General features: G+C 39.2%; 1 protein-coding gene across 3 annotated transcripts in view; it reads right to left on the reverse strand.

Moving 5' to 3' along the window:
• The window catches only part of LOC116673907 (cilia- and flagella-associated protein 47), a 77,749-nt gene that overhangs the window by 38,188 nt on the left and 18,970 nt on the right, over positions 1-20,591 (reverse strand). For all 3 annotated transcript variants that reach the window (XM_032506269.1, XM_032506268.1, XM_032506267.1), the window contains exons 29-48: positions 19,816-19,916; positions 18,398-18,520; positions 18,011-18,218; positions 17,815-17,886; positions 17,209-17,346; positions 15,076-15,157; positions 14,771-14,866; positions 13,736-13,922; positions 12,908-13,002; positions 12,557-12,673; positions 10,230-10,364; positions 9,661-9,773; positions 7,982-8,132; positions 7,138-7,226; positions 6,773-6,859; positions 4,851-4,915; positions 4,558-4,694; positions 1,481-1,583; positions 997-1,223; positions 716-854 (exon numbers count right to left, since the gene is read on the reverse strand). In XM_032506269.1, coding sequence (XP_032362160.1) covers positions 716-854; positions 997-1,223; positions 1,481-1,583; positions 4,558-4,694; positions 4,851-4,915; positions 6,773-6,859; positions 7,138-7,226; positions 7,982-8,132; positions 9,661-9,773; positions 10,230-10,364; positions 12,557-12,673; positions 12,908-13,002; positions 13,736-13,922; positions 14,771-14,866; positions 15,076-15,157; positions 17,209-17,346; positions 17,815-17,886; positions 18,011-18,218; positions 18,398-18,520; positions 19,816-19,916 — 2,465 coding nt within the window. The remainder of the gene's footprint in view (positions 1-715; positions 855-996; positions 1,224-1,480; positions 1,584-4,557; positions 4,695-4,850; positions 4,916-6,772; positions 6,860-7,137; positions 7,227-7,981; positions 8,133-9,660; positions 9,774-10,229; positions 10,365-12,556; positions 12,674-12,907; positions 13,003-13,735; positions 13,923-14,770; positions 14,867-15,075; positions 15,158-17,208; positions 17,347-17,814; positions 17,887-18,010; positions 18,219-18,397; positions 18,521-19,815; positions 19,917-20,591) is intronic.

The raw sequence follows: 20,591 nt of genomic DNA on the forward strand, positions 1-20,591 counted from the left end.
CTCAAGTTACACCCACTTCCTGCTTCAATGGCAAAACGCACAAAATGGCTGCCCCGCCACGGCAATGCCCTATGACGAAAAGTTTTTCTTTTAACAACTTTTCATCTTTAACGTCTTAAGATGGCACAGACCTCTAGGAGGAGTTTGTTAAAGTACATGTGGAAATGGGCAAAATTGCACAAATTTCAAACTTTTAAATTCAAAATGGTGGACTTCCTGTTGGGTTTAGGGTATGGCTCCAATTTTTTGTATGTCTTGCCATGCTACAAATGTGTACCAAGTTTCGTGAGTCTACATTAAACGTACTGCAGGGGTTCAATTTTTTTAATTTGGTAGGGAGCGCTAGCAAGCCATTTTTGTGCGCCTATTCCCGAAACCCTAAAAAATACATAATTTTTCACAAGACTTGATTCAACCGCCAAATTTGGTGAGTTTTTGAACATGTTAAGTCCCTCAAAAAGGCAATTAATTTGCTGGGAAAAAGAAAGAAAGAAAACAAATAATTCCTTCAGTTTAAATAGGGCCTTTGCCGCTTTCGGCGCTCGGGCCCTAAATAAAAAATACCTTAATAAAATACGTTTGTTTGCTGATTGTTTCATTGCGAGACAGGCAAGTGTTTTCAGTATCCTATTCCACCTCCATAACTCTCTTTATCATTCATTCATTACATTGACTCACACAACACTACATTCTTCATGTATTTATGTGTGTGTACCTGCAGGATTCTCCCATGGTATTTTGGTGTCTTCCATTATAGGTATTGTGACAATACTAGGTAAAGCAAAGTATTGTGGCAAAGAAACCTCCACACTGTATTCTACCGCTTTACTGTGAAGACCTCTCAACAGTTGGGCCTAACAAGAGACAAGAGAAAAAGAGGGACAGCAAGTCAAATATGGAGAAAGAATATCACTATACTGATGTGGAATCCCCCCCGCCTGCCCTTCCAACTATATAGCCAAACATTGGCTTTCCAGAACCAGTATGTGTTTGTACCTGTTGTTTGGAGAGCTTGCATAAAGCTGTGGTTGCCCTCACAGTACTGCTGTGCAAAGTGTGTGTCAGCATACGCCTCTTGTGTTCATCAGCACTCATGGTGTGCTGACCCCAGAAGGCCAGAGCTTGCTCCCAGGCCATATTGATCAGCGGCACACGCACCAACTCATTACACATCTGCCCCACCTTGCAGTGTAGGCTTAGCACTGATACACACCCAGCTGGGTCTTTTGGTAGAGAAAAAACATCACTGTTATTGTTTTTTATTTGACTCACTATAAATACACTACTTCATATTTAAGTGATACAGCTAATCACAAAATATTACTACTGGTGCCTCTTAAATGTGATTATGTTGTTATCATGTTGCCACCAAAGATTATAAGAACATAACATGTACACTGAGCACAAAATATGTAAGAATTTGCATTTACAGTAAATGTTTAATGAGTAAATGATAATTGATGTTGGACAGGTTTCCTACCAGAGTTGATGGGGATGAAGATGTTAGAACTGGGCCTTGCAGTGAGAGGGGAAGGAAGAGGCAACTCTGCTGTGGCTTCTACCATGTACAACATATCTCCCACCTGGAGGGACACACAGGGACAGACATGGTTGTGGAGAAATGAGGGTCACTTGATACACTGGCTGGTAATGTTTAGAGACCTAATCAATCATGACGAGAGCTGACAACATAGCTATGTTTTATCTATGTTAAATATGCTTTTTGTTTTTTCCTGTTCTTAAACTTTGACTTTACTATCCTGAACTCTAGCTAAAGTCTCCTTGCAAGGAGTTGCTCTTTTCCAAAGCTTACAACGTCCTCCAAAAAGCACAAGGTGGAATGTTTCTTGGACATTTAATGAAATATCTAAATCATTAGTGAAACCGCAACAAAAACTCAGAAGATCACCAGTTAACACGGCATAGGCACAAGTAAGGCCACAACGGGTAGAAACAAAAATGCTAAGTCACAGGGCAAGCAGCACTAGCTACCTGCTTAAGCTATGCTGGGTATCAATTAACTCCCTTATAAATGTATTTTTATGCAAACCAAAGAACATCAAATATATTATGCCTCCATTATCCAAAAGGTGATCAAACTAAATATATACAACATAGGAAGATAAGTTGCAGTCACAGAAGCAGTGCTGTTGTCATTCGTTAACACTGCTTTGCCAAATACACACAAACAAGATGAAGCTTTGCAATCACTCATAATCCGAAAACGGGGCACTTTAGAACATAAAGGTTGTGAAACGATCTGAAAATAACTTTTTATTCCTCAGATTCACTGCTTTGTTCAGCTCTCACTCGCGCAACCACTAGGGTTGAGTACCGTTCACATTTTTTTTGATACCGGTAGCTGGAATTCGGTTGAGCAGTACCTTTCGCTCTGTAATAACACAAAACTAAAACCTATTTATCCTATTTACTTACAACATTTAGTAATTTATTTAGAAGATTTTACACTAAAAATAAAAGCCCTCCCTCTTCCCTCCAAAATGATGATTACATACCGGATACCATTTGCAAAAGTGACACTGACAGTGATGCTAGCCTTCACCCAAACCGCAGGATCAAAGTAGTCTTGATTCTCTCACTCATTGAGTCCCCATCTATAACACCACAACACCAGACGCCATGACTTTTGATGGTAATATCCTTACATCTGAAGAAGGGCTGCACAATTAATCAAATTTTAATCATGATTTTGACTTCCCACGATCAAATTTGTGTGATTGAGCAGTTTTTTTTAAATGCGTAATTTCATAGAACGCTCCAGGTTTTTTTCCATAGCGCATCTACCACTCCGTAAACCCCTGTCTGCTCATGTCAGACTTGTTCCCTGCATCACGCAGCTTAGTTTCAAGATGTAGAAAGTCACAGAGGACAGAGTAACGTTAAGGAAAATTCATCAGATAGCAGTTGTTTATACGTCGGTCTCAAGGTTTACCAGTTTACCGGTATTGTTTTCAGACAACAGCCGTGAGCAGTGCTAGTCGGTGGCGGTACTAGTTAGCGTCTGTTAGCTCACAGGCTCTAGGGCGCGAGTAACATTTTTCCTCAAGGACGCACATAATGTCCTCGCATGCGCTGCAATGTTGTTTATATCGATATGGTTTAATTTTGCCTTACAGTACCCATTTCTTCTGTAAAGCCGTGCCTGTGTTGGATCTTTCTACTCTCTCTCCTCTTACTCTCCATGCAGTCCGGCCACACAGCGCCGGTCCACACTTCTGACATTTGTCCACAGTTTTAATTGTTATTAACACAGCTGTATACTGTTAAATATGAGGGGCAAACCTGTATTTGTACCAGTGTTTCCGCTGGTAACTCTGCTATCACGGCCGCCGCGGCGAAGAACACAGAAGAAGTTATTGAATGCAACTAACTTCAGTTGGTAGAGTAACAGCGTGAGACGGAGATGCTGGACCTGGACCAGAGATGTGACCCATGGCCAGAATATCATAGTTCATAAAGATGCAGCGTAGTGACGATACAGACATTTCATACACACAACGTGTGTATCCGCCGTTCGACCCGTGCCGTTCATAATGAGTCAGCCGTCTCGCTGAGCCTATGTGACAATAAAATTTGTTTTGGTTAAAATCCACAAATAATCGTGAGAATAATCGTGATCACATTATTGATCAAAATAATCGTGATTATCATTTTGGCCAAAATCGTGCAGCCCTAATCTGAAGCCATTGGAGCAGAAAAAGAACCCTATTTATGTTCAGTGAGATTTGTTAATGAATCACAAATAATAAATTAATCATTCCTGGCCTGATTTATGTGACATTATAATTTAAAAAAACACTATTGCAAAAATGTATTTAGGCTATGGACAGTATATTTTGATTTCCTAGGTAATGAAAGCAGATATCCTAAAATCTCTTTGTAATTTGGTTGTCATCTTATGTGTAAAGAAAAAGAAAAAAGAGTTTTGCACCTGGCTTTATCGTATGTTCAGATCTATCTACCAAAAATACATGCAAAATCGTGCATATTTAATGAAATAATGCATAATAAGCCTAATTAAACATACAAATTTCAAAAACTCGTAATTCATTGTTCATATGCTTGTGTAAGTAATCAACTGAGGAAGTTTCATGGTGATATATATTATTTTAAAATGTTACCCTATTCACCTGTAGCCTTAACATTGATAATTACTCTTTGCTGCTGAAATCATTCCTTATGCAGACCAGTAACTGGGCGGTAACCAACCGGAATGGACTATGTGTGTGTGAAGCAATGAGTGCATTACCCCTCTCAAAGTACAGGGGGGGTTGGTGAGTACACCACACACACTAACTGAAAACCATGTTTTATGGGCCAATGCAAAAAAGCTAAGTCTCCTTCAAACTGACAGCATTCATTTAAAAGGGTTTCCCTTATGGGGACCTGATTTTTTCCCCACACCGCAAGAGGTCCCCATGACGTGACTGTGTAAACAGATTCTTGTCCCCACAACATGATGTTTACCAGAAAACACACACACACACACACACACACACCACACACACACACACGCGCGTGCTCACAAACACTGACCTTCGGACAAACTAGCAGCACAGAGCAGTACTTGGTGCCTGGGCTGAAGGGCAGGTAGTGGATGTTCAGAATGTCTGCTTGGCCTGACTTCAGACAAACACTCCTCACTGGACTTAGGAACTCACTACCTTCACCATCTGTGCACACACACACAAAAGTATGAATATACTGTAGACCACAACCAAGCAGATGTGAAAAAAGGTAGAATGGTAATATACTCAAACACAAGTTTAACCAGTAAAAAACACAGGACAGAATACAAAGCATGTGCGAATTTCTGTGTTCGTACTTACAGACATCTGAGCACTTTCCTTCAATCTCCTCCCCACAGCTTTTGTCTGAAGTAATTTTCTTTATACTGAAAGAGGGAAGAGAAGGAAAAAAGTCATAATAATTCATAGTACAGTATATGGATGTAAGACTACACAACCTAATTCATCAACACCATAGATGACCTAATCCTACTTCAGTCAACTCCAGTCAAGGAGAAGGAAATGGAATGTTTGGCTTTGAAGATGTCTCAGGTGGAGAGATGCATACTATCCTGTTATTCTTAATGACAACCTCTCTTTACCTTTACCAACCTTCTAAAGCAGTGACTAGCAGGAGAAAAACCCTTTTTTCCAAATAAGCTCTTTTGCTACTCAACTGTATAAAAATTATTTTATGTGCAATTAAGTAGGTAGCTTGGAACGTCTGCTTAAGACAGAGCATGTACTGTTTACGCATTTATAATAGGGAACTTATGAGCTACCAGTGATGATTTTTACCGGTGGGAGATTAGACAAACAATGCTGTGTTATCTTGTCATGGACAATATTAACAGTTTACTATTCTTGTTTGTCATAATAACTTTAAAAAATCTAGTAATGTGTTCATATTAATCTAAAAAGAAAAAAAGAAACAGCTGAAGATTGGATTTCAGAAATATATATTTAAAATACTGACCACAGTGCAAACCTGTAGTTTTACAGGTTTTTAATATTCTGAGCTTTCTTTGCACCATACCAACCGGTTAAACTGCTGTTAAGTGCTAGGGACTAAGAATTTAGGTGAAAATCTGTTTAAAATGATCTACTTCGTCCAAAGTGTTGTGAGTGCATTCCATTTTGTACACTTGAGTTGAGTTCAATTAAATAGTTTGAAATTTTGGGAAACATGCTCATTTGCTTTCTTGTCGAGAATAAAGTAAGAAGATCAATAACATCTGTCTATTTAATATAAAGCTACAGCCAGCAGCTTGTTAGCTTAGCATAAAGACTAGGAACCACCCTGTCTCTCCCTTGTGTTCCCCACTCCACCTGTCTTCCATATTTAATATGAAGCTACAGCCAGCAGCTTGTTAGCTTAGCATAAAGACTAGGAACCGCCCTGTCTCTCCCTTGTGTTCCCCACTCCACCTGTCTTCCATGTCCCCGGTTTGCTTCTCCAGCATTATCAACACTGGCTTTTTTCCCATTCATTGCCAGGTTTTCTTAACTACAGTGGAAGCTATGTTTGGGCCTCTAGCTTACAAGTCTCTGTGGACAGTTTTTTCTTGTGTTCTGGTAACCTGAATTAATGATTGTTTGTTTCCTGTGCTCCAGGATTCCAGTTGGTCTGTTTGCCTGGCTGCCAACCTACTCTCCCTTGCTCCCTCTGCCTCTGTGATGCCCAGCCACTCTTCCATCTGCAACCCATCTCCCTCTATAGTAACAAGACAATAAACCTGTTAAACCTCATTTACATCAGTTTCCTTTGATTGAGTCCTCCTTACTATACAACAGAAGAAAATGGAGAAACGACTAGCTTTGTCCAAAGGTAACAAAAAGCTGCCAACCATCACCTCTAAAGCTAACTAACTAGCATGTTATATCTGGGTTGTTTAATCCATACAAAAAATAAATGTAAAAACCTAAAGTTGTGGTGTTACAAGGGGTTTTGTGCAGACTATTTCTTGGCTGCGCACAGTGACTTACTGGAGTCATGTTGTCACTGTGAGGTTTCCAGGCAACCATTGAATAGACTCTAAACTTCATACTGCACCCAGCCAAAGAATAGTCCCACACATAACCCCCCATAAAACTACCGCCTGTCATTTTTACTGTGGATTACATTACCTGTAAGGTGTGTGTGTGTGTGTGTGTGTGTGTGTGTGTGTGTGTGTGTGTGTGTGTGAGTGTGTGTGTGTGTGTGTGTGTCTGCGTGCATGCGTTGTAATCAGTGCATGTGTTACTTGGCTTTGGAGGAGGCTTGTTTAACGAGGCTGTCTTTTTTCTTTTCAGGCTCCAGTGGGTTGAACAGAGACTCCACCAGCACCACCCTAAACACACATACACATACAAACACAGCAGGGAGGTTTCAATTAGGCAAAACAACACAAAACATACTGTGCTGGAACTTTGATTCTGAAAGGCCCCATCAATGTTGAATTTTTTTAATATAATTGTTCAGTGCAGTAAGCAGTGCAAACTAAATTTTATTCACCTCCAATGTACTAAATATCACAGACAATTACAGCATCTAAAACTTTAACCTTAATGTCAACATTGGATTCTTCAGTCACAAATTACGTACATGCATGTGAAAATTGACACCTACCTAAATTTAGCTTCTTTGTTGAAAGGGTTACTTATGGGCACTTGGATCACTTTCAGCTGGTAGCATGGAGACTCACACTTGACAGTGTTCTAAGAAGAAACAGAAGGAAGGAAAAAGTCTGTCATCTGGTTATCATCAGTCTAGAGGAGTAGCCTTTCTGTTTCAGCTAGCTTTCAGAAATCCACTGTACTCCAAACTGCTAGTATGTAAGGATGTCATGAGAGCCGATGCTTCGGTACCAAGTTCAAGTAAAAAATTCCAAAAAAAATGGCAGTACTTGTTTTTCTATAGTACTGCAGAGCAGCATATATGCCTACAATTGTTCTAGTTTGCCATTAAATGTGAAAGGAAAAATAATGCCTACCATCAAAGAACAACATGTTAAAGATGACGCCAAGTGCAGCTGCAGTGACAGCATGCATCTACTCTACTCTACGTTTGTTTCTTAATATTAAACTACTAATATTGTAAAAATAATAGTTGGTTGCCTTTTATTAATTACTTAGAAGCTACATGCCACTGTTGTTGTATTTTTGTAACGTTCAAATGTTTTTAATTAAAGGAGTGTATGTTGAATTACATTGGAATTATTTTTTGGTTTTTGTTTTTTCCCCATGTAATCCAATTGGTTATTGAGAACCGTGGAATTCCACTGGTGCTGGTATTGACTACTACATTTCTGGTATGTGACATCCCTAGTTTGATGTGTGTTATACAAAGCATGCTAGGGATGGTTAGCAAGCTACAAACAAATCAGTAAGTGAAGCTTGAAGCCAACAATCTCAATAGTGCATTGTAAATGTGGCGTGGTAGTCAGTCCATACCTCTAAATCACGAGACTCACCATGGGTGTGATGTGAGTGACGTGGGTGTTCAGATTGAAGGCAAGAGTGGTGCCGCACAGGCCAAAAGGAGAGCTGGAGATGAGCAGAAGGACTGCCTCCGTGGGCAGCATGGTGGAGCAGCTGAACTGGATGGTCAGTTCAGTGCTCGCCCTGTGAAAATCACCACAGGCAACGACAAAGTATCTGATCATTGTATGTGCTACAGGAACCGGAATGCCCTCCACAGTGCTTTTACAACTCATGTTATTGTACAATCTTCCATTTTCAGGTTATGACAGTAATGATTCTGCAGAATTTATATACTACATTTCCTACATGTTATTGTACAATCTTCCATTTTCGGGTTATGACAGTAATGATTTTGCAGAATTTGAATCTGACATTTCCGCATAATGGCATTGTCATTAACAAAAGCATTTCTAAGAGAAAAGCTTTGGATTCGAAATGGGACATGGGCTATTTTTATCAAGAAACCTCACTTGAGAGCAAAAGTGGTACATTTTAATGACTTACACTCTCAAGACAATTTTACTCAACTTGCACACTGAGCTGAGGAGGCTTTTTCCTTTTCTTTGCAGAGCACAAGTCTGCCTAGACAAGTTATTTTGGAAGTACATATGCAAAGACAGCACTTCTTTGCTAACAATACCAATTTTAGTAAAGTATTTATTGTTAATGCACACTACAAAGGCATGAACCAATGTTTCATTTTTACAATGTTGTTGCACAATATTCCCTTTTTTCAAGATTATTTAAGCTTTAACATGGAAAAATATGCCTGTAAACACTTTGTTAAATTTGAGTCAGCAACAGCAAGTTGATTTTAGTTTGAATACCATTCTATTACCATAAAAAGGTAGCATAATTATTATACATATTATCATATAATAAGAGAAAAGTACAGGGGAGTAAAATATGGGAGAATAGGATCATTATTTTATTAAATTAATGTTGGTCATCTCTAATTTCTATGCTTACTTCCCATTACTCTCAGGGTATATTGTTAGAACTGGGACTGGTTTAAAAAGACTTTAGCAACCAACCCTTCTCGTGGGTATGCACAATCTATGCAAACATTATATGGCCATAAATTCATTTTAAGGCCTTGCAAGACTATTTGAGTATTCGCAAATAATCTGAAAAACTGTTATTTTCATTTGCTTGCAAAAGTCCAAAACCATAAATATATGTATGCTATATTAATAGGTAGAGGAGCCATTCATCTTCACGTTGCAGTAACACAGAGAAGGGCACCAGCATGCTTCAAACTCATACTGTGAGCGGCACCAGAGCGAAATTGGAGAAGGATATAGCAGGAAATAACCATGTTGATAGGACATTCTGAGCCTTAGTAATGTCCAAGTACAAAATAAAAAAGACCCTTATTATTAAAATTAAACACCCCAGTTCAGTACAGTTCTCAAATTGCTTTGTGGGGGGGGGGGTGAAGCAGTAGGTAGGGTGTTGTCTTGGAGTCAGGGTGTTTTAGTCACTTTTTTTTTGCCTATATTTATTTATATAATGCATTTGCCGCTAGTCTTTAATTATTGTGTATTTACAGAACCCTCTATGATCTAAAATACTGTACAAACAAAACCTAGTTTTTTTGCAAGTTTTGTACAAATTTGTACTATAAAAATGTATTTCAGTCATGTATTTTCTAGGTAAAAAAACATACTTTGGGGGAATGGTCACAGTGGATCCATCAGGAAGGGAGAAGAGATGGGCATCCTCTCCTAAAAGTAAGATCTGGTATTTGATTGGCTTTGAGGATGGGTTTTTCAGATGCACCTGCAGCACAAACACACAAAGACACACAAAAACACACAGAAATAGCCATGTTTTTGTACAAACACAGGCGAGCACAACCACAAACCCATACAAATGCCGCTGCCAGAAAACAATACAACCATGAAATCCATCTTCCTTACTACAGAAAAACAGACATCCATTTTTGTTAAACTTGTAATGCGGCTTAACCTAACAAAGTGGATCATTACCCAATTGTACTATATTTGTCTGTGTTTGTAATCCTGTTAGTGTATGTGTGGGTTTGTCTATAATCCTGTTAATGTGTGTGTGTCTGTGAGTGTGTCACTATCTGTGCGGGAGCTTATTATCTAAGCCATTTTAAGTCTTACAGTGCAAATTTATTTGATGTACAAAAATGCAATTATAGTTTTATGAAGGTGTCTTCAAGGATCAAAGTTGGTGCTGTGTATGTGTTGGGGAGGTGGGGAGGGTAACCTGTTTTCTGAAAATGCAGTGCAGGCCTCCTGATAGAGTGACGGTGTGCAGTGGCAGGTACTGAGGCAATCTCTCATACAGGTGAACACACAGCATTAACATCTGCACTGGATTTGGGTCTGACAGGTCTGTGGGCTGAACACACACACACACACACACACACACACACACACACACACACAACACACACACACACACATATACAGGGATAAAGAAAGTGCTGCCAAATCTCTGACTCATTACATATTAAAATTTCCAGTTATGCCAAATAGGTTATTAATTAAGGCAATTAATGCTGTAATTAGCTAATATGTCTCTGTCAAGTAATTGCTTGCACTTAACATGTGGATGGTATTAATATGTACTAGATATCTTAAAGGATTTAGTCTAAGGAAATTCAGATTTCCTTAATTATAAGCTATCAAATTACACGTACGAACATCGCAGTTGATTCAAGTCAACTCATATACAGCGTGATGTATCGATTTGCACACACAAAGTAACTACGATATGTGTAAAGTAGTTACTTATGCACCATTTACAGCACATGATGACACGATTACGGCAGAGGAAAAAATCCTTTAGCTCTGTTGTAGTGATGTCATCATTGGCTGTATAGTATTAGTAATGTGAATGAATGTTCTATCATAGGTGCTGAAAGATAATGTACAAGATGTGTAAGATGCAACATGACATTAAACATTTAAAAATTAAAGAAGTAAAACAGATACTTCTTAAATTAAACGGAAAAGACGGACAGACAACCAGTTTAAAGGAATTTGATTGAAAATTATTTTAAATTGGTTGTCTGTCCATCTTTCTGTTTTTCATTACTGTTTGATGAAGCAAACAATGAAAAAGTTACTTTCATCATAAGGATATATCAGTAGGTCAAAAAGCCTTAAAGGGGAACTCTACTGGTTTTACACATCAAAGTCTGTTTTCAGGTGTTTGGGAGTACTTGTGAATATTTGAAAAAGGTTGTCTAAAATCTTTTGTATTCATTTGCCCCTACCAAGCAAGTTAACTAATTAGCTAACCGGCCGATCACTAAATTAGTAAAATGTAGCAACTTAATGTTTCATTCACACGCTCTTGTCACAGCGTAGGAAAGCGCATTGCTATCGCCACATGAGTGACAACTTTGTTCGGCTCTGTTCTGTAACCAGTGTAGCATGAAGGCATGTTGGGTGGAATTAAGGCTCTGACACACCAACCCAATTATCGGCCGTAGGACAGTCTGGCGAGTCTGTGACTTGAGACTGTTCGGTGTGTTCCGTGCCGTCATCAGTGAGAGGAGCCGTCTGCATCCATTTTGGCCGATTTGAATTCTTGAATCGGCCAGTGGGCAGTCAGACTCAATGACCAATCTGATTGGTGAAGTGCTAGCCCTTGACTATCAAATCAGTGCACAAGAAAACCGGAGTTGACAAAGCCAGTATCTTGTTATTACTAGCCAGTGTATTTTCTTCCATTTAGCAAGTAATGACAACAACGATCCTTCTTTATGACTATCAACACTCTCTGATGAAAACAATGACTGACAACAGCGTGCTCTGTGTTTACTAGGTCTAGAGAGATGTTCCGTCATTTCTGGTTTTCATTTTTTGGGTGACAATACAGATTAGCGCCGCCTGATGTTACAGAGACATATTACGTGATGTTACGGAGACGTATTACGTCTCACGGACGCGCAGAACGTATGTTCAAGTCACCGTTGCTTCGGTATGTTCTGAGCCACTTTTTTGAGAGACGGGAGCCGACTGATCAGTCCGACTGTCTTTTGTTGCTGACAGTCGACCGTCGGGTTGGTGTGTCCGAGCCTTTAGCCATATCTGTGGAAATTAGCATCCTAATGCTTGCTAACTAGCCAGTCGGCTGGCCGCTGTAGGCCTCTCCGTCCCACAGGAAACTTCTTTGCAGAGAACACAAGACAGCCCGGGAGATAGTCCATCCCACGATGTCTGCTGTCGTCTCGGCGGTGAGTGACGCATAAGGACCGTGGGCTTTGATCTGGCGCCGGTTGATTTGGGAAAACGCTATTTTGTTATATGTATCATAGCAACGGTTAACAGGTTAAATAGCGGGGTCTCCCTACCATTCAGTCAGAACTGAGGAAGTCTCTCAAGTGAGAGGCGAAACCTCCTCTAGAATCTTAACAATGTATAGTTGCCCTTGAATTTAAACTTCCTTGGGTTTTTGGTAACCAAGGTCAGACTGATTTAAACCTCCTTTACCTGAAAATAAGCCTGATTTACCAAAGTAAGCCTTGTTTAATTGGTAATGTTGTTGCAAGAAACACCCCTCTGGTCCCATCTGGTATTTACCTGTACATCTAGGTTGAGAAAAAGGGCAGTTAAGGCCTGGACCACTATGATGTTATTGTGAAGGATCTGTTCCAGGCTGCTAGTTGTGGTGTACATCCTCCGGAAGTGGCTGTAGATCTATTAAGGAACACAGCAGGTAAGAGAAAATAAAAACTATCTTAAATGTATCTGTAACTCCAGGTTTTATTTAGATCTCTACTTTCTCTGCCACTTGTTTGCCAAAAAGTTGTTTGACGTTTTTGGAATTTGTCCAAAGTGTCTATGACACATTTCCTAACCACAAAAATACAGCGTGAATTGCACTCTTTCTAACACATACACACACACGCACACACATGCACACACACTGACCAGGTAAGGGCAGTAGGCAGCAAGCAGAGCAGCTAGTACCAGTCCATCTGCCAAGTCCAGGTCAAAATTCACTATCCAGCGTGTTGGGACACCACCTGCGTACCAATACCACGCAGAAATATTAATTCACCTATTAATCAGTAATACATATCAAGGAATCAAAACAAGCCTTACAGCAGGATATTAGTTTTAAAAATTGGTAACACACATTTTATCAATTCTGAATTCCCTTTTTAGTCAGCACAACAGAAGTGTAAACTTGAAAAACTTTACATTGCTTTAACACAAAATGCATTCATTGACCACATCTTTCAAATTTCATTAACTATTATCTCACTCAAACGCAACTAAAACTGTAAACTACAACACTGAACATCTCATTTTATTCATTGATGAAGCCTTTGACAGATTTGTGACAGACTTGAAGAAAAGGGTGCAAGTGAGGTAGAATATGCAAGCAAAATGCTGTACTGTGAAGTAGTCATAAAGGCTAGCAGACTTAAGTAGACAAAACAGTAAAACAGTCAAGAAAGTATCAGCATTTGATGGGTTGTAGCACTTTTAAACTTAAAATTTTTAAAGCATTTTTAGACTCAATTAGTATATTGAGTAACATTACGATTTTATTATAATTTTTAGACTTGACATTTCTTCTTTCTTTTTATGTATATGTATTCTAGTATTCTTTCATTGCACACTCGCCTTTTTAGCAAAGCATTAAGAGTGTGCCACCACCCTGTCACTGCAGATAATGTATGAGCATTGAGAAAATATCCCTTTTAACTTTGAATCTTAAAAAAGTTGTGCATGTGTGTACATGTGTCCTACCTGTTCCCCACACAGTCTTCCTCATGCCATGGTAATGCATGTTGAGCCATGAGAGCAACTGGAGCTCACAGGATGAATAGATGTTACTGGCCAGTGATTGTGAGCTGACAGGGAGGTTTCCATCTACATTGTCATGGTTCAGAGTTGGCTTCAAACCGCTCTCTGACACACGACACAACACCAGCACCTGAGCATATACAGAGGAATGTTCAACACTGGTATTAAACAGGACAAGATTCACATTTTTCAGCACTACTCTACTTTATAGCCACACAAGTAGACACATTAACAAGCTGTTCCCAAGTACAATTGTCAGGCTTCCATTACGCTGTTAGGAGTAAAAAACATTTGTCAAGTCAAAGTTTTTTTGTTCAACCTTTCTTTAACTTTTATCTGACCGTCAATAATCAATCAATCAATCAAGAACACACATTTCTCACCCCGTTTGCTGTTAAACTCACTAATTTAGGCTGCCTCCGACTGAACACATGGCGTATTCTTTGTTCGTAAAAGTCTTGATATTGATTTGGGGACAATGACATGGCTGGATAGCTATCTTGTTTTGCTGTTAAACATACTATCTGAATATATTTACTGATTGGTAACCATACACAATGCTGTTGACTTTGAATCTTGCTAGCGTAACATTACTTTTATGGTTCGTAGCTGTCTGAGCCAAAGGGTTCTATGAGCTAAGAGGAGCAGAAATATCTCCTGTTGCCAATCCTGGCAAGTCAAATATAAAGTCCATACTTTTTACTGGAGCAGTAAACAATGTTTGCAGTGCCTAACAACCTTGTGGGATTGGATGGGAACAATTGTTCCAGATGTTCAGAGTTATTATTCATGAAAATATTAATAATATTACATGAAAATATAAATAAATGGTGTTCAAAAAAATGTATTTGGACCGTGCTCATGGTATATGTAGGTTAATGCAATGCAATTGGCGGAGGCAAGCATTAACCCTTACTAATCTGATAACATGCAGAGTGGATGACAACAAACAGACAGAGTGCCAGAGAGAGTTTTTACCTTGTATATTTGCAGCAGCACGTCAGTCCAGGATCGTTTGCTCAGAGACTCATAGTCAACACTGCTGTAGTCCAGACCACACTCTTCCTCATTTGACTGAGAGAAATACACATGTATATAATCATATATATGCACAATAAACTCTAAATATGTTGTGTGTGAGTGAAAGAAAAAGACTATGAATAAGAGCAGGATGTTTTTTTTTCAATTGTTAGCAAAGAGGCATTGTTGAAGCATTGTCTTCCGATTCTCCGAAAATAGATCAGAGGTCTAGAAAATGGTTGTGCGTGAATGTTTATCTTTACCTGCAGGGAGCACCAGTTTTTGAACTCCTGCATGTCTAGCAAGTACTCTGGTCTGATATGACAAAGGCAGGCTCCTTGTACCCTAAACACAGAATCACAATGCACTGAAAAAAATACAGTAGCCCCAAAAAGTTTCCAAAATTTTACTTTAACCCTTTTCAGACATGGAAAATGTAACATTGCTGACTTTATCTCTCTGTTGAAGTAATGGAATTATGACATTCAGACATGCAGGACATTAAAGGAAAGAGCTACAAAGCTTGCACGATATTTACCTTAAAGGTGCAGTAGGTAAGCCTTATAAAACTAACTTTCTATTGTATTTGCTGAAACTGACCCTATGTTCAAGTAGAACTACAAGAAGCAGGTAATTTAAAAAAAATCCAGCTCTTTTGGCACCATCTACAGCCTGTAGTGCAATTTGCAAAAATCAACCGCTCCCTGCTCAGATGCACCAATCAGAGCCAGGGGGGTGTCTAACTGCATGTCAATCACTGCTCTTGCACATGCATTTCATTTCAAAGGGAGGAGGGACTGAGAAGTTGTCAATGTTCACATTTTTTGGCTAAGTCCTGGATCTTCGCAATCCTACCTACTATCATTTTATTAATCAAAACTAAAGCCATAGTTGCGACCCATATGTTTTTTTGCAGCATGCATTTAATTTATGTCTGTGCAAGTTTTACCTTGTGCTTCTAAGGGGCATTCATGTTACTAGGCCTGACCTTGTGAGATTGCAGTATTGCCTTGTACATATGGCATGAAATTAACACCTGCCAACCCGCCAAATAATGCGGGGGAATTTTGCAGTTGGCAGGTAACATTGTCAATCTACCTGCCACATTGGCTGATAGCCAATGAGAATTGAGTGATTTACACGCCTAACTATTGGTAATTAGGGTATGCAGTTGCTTACTGGCCTGGACCAATTAGGGACCCGTATCACTGGAAGACACTGATTGACCGCTGGGCCCCCCTATCGCATTTTCATTTCTCACAACAGTTCCAGCAGTCACAGCAATTCGTGCAGCCACTGACCAAGCGGGAGTGAGAACGGGTCAAATTAATTTCCTTGTTTCTGATTTGAAGACGAGACGTGCGTACAGCGAAAGACGTCCTGTGCACATTTAAACATTTTAACATCAATGTACACGCTACGCTGTAATGTTTTTCACTATAAAGTTGGTGAAAGTTGTTTCAATCCTGTTGGCTCGCTGCAGCAGGTGGGGCTGCTGCTCCGTTACCCCCGTGACTGACAAGCACACACACACGGTGGATTCAGGAAAAACAGCAGATAAGATGTACAGGATGAACTAAATTGAGGACAACTAAGTTATTGAAGGTGCAATGATAAGTTAAAGTCCAATAAGTACTTCATCAAAATATATGACTGTGTCCCAGCCCAGGATAGGAAAGGATCAATGCTACATGGTCCCGCTACACGTTCTGCGGTGCCATGTTCACCTGCTACACTCTGCAGTGACCAGCTACGTCATGCTGTGCCTTGTAATGCTGCACAGTGCCCTGCAATGCCATGAACTACTACAAAGAACTGCTACAAACTACTATTTTTTCTATTTTTGTTATTTCCACTAACCCCAACCGGTCGTCAGACTCCGCCTACCAAGAACCTGGGTCTGTCCGAGGTTTCTGCCTAAAAGGAAGTTTTTCCTCGCCACTGTCGCACTGTTGCTTGCTCTGGAGGAAACTACTACAACTGTTGGGTCCTTGTAAATTCTGGAGTATGGTCTAGACCTACTTTATCTGTAAAGTGTCTTGAGATAACTCTTGTTATGAATTGATACTATAAATAAAATTGAATTGAAATTGAATTGAATTTAATTGAAAATTGAATTGAATCAATGCCTGTTTTTCACCTTTATGAAGCAAAAAAAGTGGCTGGTAAAAAGTGACAGTGACAGTGGTACTGTGGCAGGTGGTCAAAAAAGTTAACTTCAGGCCCTGCTTGTACATAAAAGTGACTCAACAACGCACTTATTCAAACACTAGACCAACATGGAAAATTGCCATCACATGTAAGTAAAAAATGCATGTCTGAAAGGCTCTTAGTCAGGAATCAAACAAACAATTTCAGGACCATTGCAGCATGGTATTTATGTGTGTAAGGCCTACCTGAGAAAAGTCAACATAGCTTCATGCTGTTGTAGCAGCTGATTGGTGCGCTGGTCTATATCAATGGAAAACGTCTGACACCAAGGAATCCCGGGAATGTGTTTGCCAGTTAGATGATGAAGCATGTCCACCACAGACCTGGACAATACAATAGTTATATCCCTTGCATCTGAAGCCAGATCAATGTCAATTGTAAATTCCCATCAGTTTCAATTTCAGTATTATCTACTATTTTCATGACCAATTTTAACTCATAATAACTAATTTTAACTTATAATGATCAATAATGACTCCAAATGAGAATACAGCACCCACTGCCATTTAAAATAGTCTTTTATAAGCCTTTGTTTATTCTTGAGATCTACACATAAATGCAGTATTCAGCCGGCAGAACCTGCTTTCATGGTGCACACTTTAAATCCCTTTCAGTTCTCTAGTTTCATTATGGTTTTTTATTAAACTGGGAAGACTTAAACATCCAGTTCTGTTATTTTGTCATGATGTTAGCTATGCAACCTTCACTACTTTTCAGCATAAGGATGACTAATTTGAGCCTGCTCAAGGCACTGTACCACAACACATTTTTATCTCTTTGCATATACACACCTGGAGTCTTTATTTTGACTAACTCGAAAAGTCCGTCCACTGGAATGATTCATTCGATTTTTGGACACAACTCTGGAGGGAGAGAGAAAGCATACATTATAATAGAAGAAGTTCCTAAAAGTAAAAGTCATTTAACATAAATCAGTCTCCAAATGTGGCTCCTCAGCTAAATTATTAGGAAATCTCTTGGGTATACCTTCTGAGCGTGTGTGGCACAGAGATAGCGTGTGGTCCACTTGGCCACCCAAAAAGACTAAACCATCTCTCCACAGCCAATAAAACATTTTGGTAATAAAGACCTTCCTCTGAGTTGGCAGAAGGGAATTGTGGGGCGCCAAGATTGGTTGGGCTGTCTCTGTTAGGAGAGGCGTCTGTATTCCTGCTGGCCTGACTGCTCACACTGTCTGGAAGGACAAGGATAGATACACACACACACACACACACACACACACACACACACACACACACACACACACACACAGAAACACAATTCTGCTCATGCTTACACAAAAACTAAGAGATACACTCAAACAACTACCAAAAAATAATAATAAAATTACATAGTATATTTAACTTTTCTGACCTAAGGCTGAGTTCTTGTTTGTTGAGCTGTTGTGATCAAACGATGACGAGGATGATGAAGTTGGACCAGAGGCAGGACTTGGTGTGTGATAGCTCTGAAGTATAGCCTCAACAGCTGTGGCCCCTAAATGGCAGTCACATATAAACCATTCAAATCATGGCAGTACATAACGGATGCACAATAATGAGAAGAGAAGTAGTCAGGGTACAATGGCATGATGTGCTGATCTGGGAAGCAAATGGGATATAACCACTGCTCTTCCGGGGAATTACCATGTGACAGGACTTTACATAGAAAACAACGTAAAGTAAAGGTGTCTTGATCTGTTTGCTACACCGCCTACAGATGCAAACTGCTTGCATCCTATAGAAAACTGATATGATTAAGAATTAGGCTTTGCCACACACTGCTTTTATTATTTTGTCCCGGTGACAAACAAAGCTAAAGTTAAATCAATTTGGACAAGGTAACGTTCTGTGGCTCAGTTTAAAACTTGGTCTTGCATCAGGTGTGTCTGTGAATTGCCGAGGTTGGAGTTTGGACCCCTTTGTGTCAGAACATGAAAGAAGCGAGCATCATTTTTTTTGCACCATATGTTTTATTTAACATTGTGACAAGTTTGCAGCTATGAAATATTGTAGCGACCATATACAGATCTCACATATTATAATGCTTATTGTTTGTTTAACTGGTGGATCTTGTAAGGAGCAATCATTAACCTCTTCAGGACCACACAGGGATAAATATTCAGCTTTTTCACATTTGTGAAAAAAGTGTGTGTCAACCTTTTAGGTTTTTGACTAAAAACAAGCAATTTCATATCATCAAAGTTTTGTTGTATTTATTTGCTAAATACCTAGCTATGTGGCACTCAATTAGTGTGATAAACATTGATAAACATTCCAACCTGGCATTCAACGGAATGATTGATAGATGATTTGCTGTAATCTGCAATGTTATGTTATGGGCCTGTCCTGTGCTATACTATCAAAACATCCAATTGGCTGGAGAGTTGGATAGTCTTTTTCAAACAATTATTAACAAGAATGATTAGCAGAAAGGAAGTCATAGCTTGCATGTTTACAGTCAGTTGTGTTTATGCTTAGCCTAGTCTACGGCAGTGTTTTTAAGTCTGAGAATCCAGATAATTCCGAAAAAACGGCATCCTTTAATAATCTTTGCACAGTTTGGATTTTGAAGCTACTTGGGTGGCCTGTGAAATTATTTATGTGGCAAGAATGCTTTCCTTTACAGCTTTAGCACTCATTGACAGGTACAAGGTTTGTTGTGCGCACAAAAATAACAGAAGTAGTCGTTAAAATGAAAATCTTCTTTCATGATTTCTGGTCCTTCAGTCTAGCCATACCTTCATATGGGTACATTGTGTCATGGATGCGTGTTGTGTATGAATACAGTACCAGTCTTGAGAACTATCTGTTGCCTGGAGCGGTGCAGGGCCATGTAGGGCCAGACTGTCAACAGACAGTTGTCAGCAATAGCACAGAAATTAACCTTAAACCTTGTGACAAAGACAAAGAAAAAAACAGAATTAAGTTAGTGGACTGAATCAATGATATTGCTTGATATTCTCTATTTTTATTATTGTTAACAAATCAAATGAAAAGACCAAACCAACATTGTGTTCAATGAGTCTGTCTAATGGAGGGAGGAAGATAAATAGAAGGCTGCAAGAGTAAAATGGGCAAATAAGACTAGAATTTTATCTTTTTTGATGATAGTTTGGGGTGCGAATCACAGACTATTTAGACAATTTATGGCTCACAATAACAAAAATATCGCGATACACAAATTCTCCAATAACCAATATATTGCTAGACAATCCTATAATGATACATCGCAATATTGGTCTAACTATGAATACAAAACGTGAAAAGGTTAAGTGCTGTTTTCTCTCTTTACTTGACTGCAAGTCCAAACTGTTAGAAAACAGCACAATTCTGCAGCACAAGTTTTTCAGTCTGTAAATTAAAATTATAGAACTATAGAGCAACTATGGGTCCAGACTTTGGACTTAAACGTGGCCGGGGCATCTACATCTACAGCTGCTTAAGTGATGTTCAAGTTTCCCTCATTATTGTTTTGAGTGCTACCTTGAGGACCAATGAAGTCACTATGCTGGAAGCAGGGAAATCTATTTAGAGCGTCATGTTTTATATCAATAAATATCAATAAA

Source organism: Etheostoma spectabile, chromosome 24 (genome assembly GCF_008692095.1).
Source record: "Etheostoma spectabile isolate EspeVRDwgs_2016 chromosome 24, UIUC_Espe_1.0, whole genome shotgun sequence".
Lineage (NCBI taxonomy): Eukaryota > Metazoa > Chordata > Actinopteri > Perciformes > Percidae > Etheostoma > Etheostoma spectabile.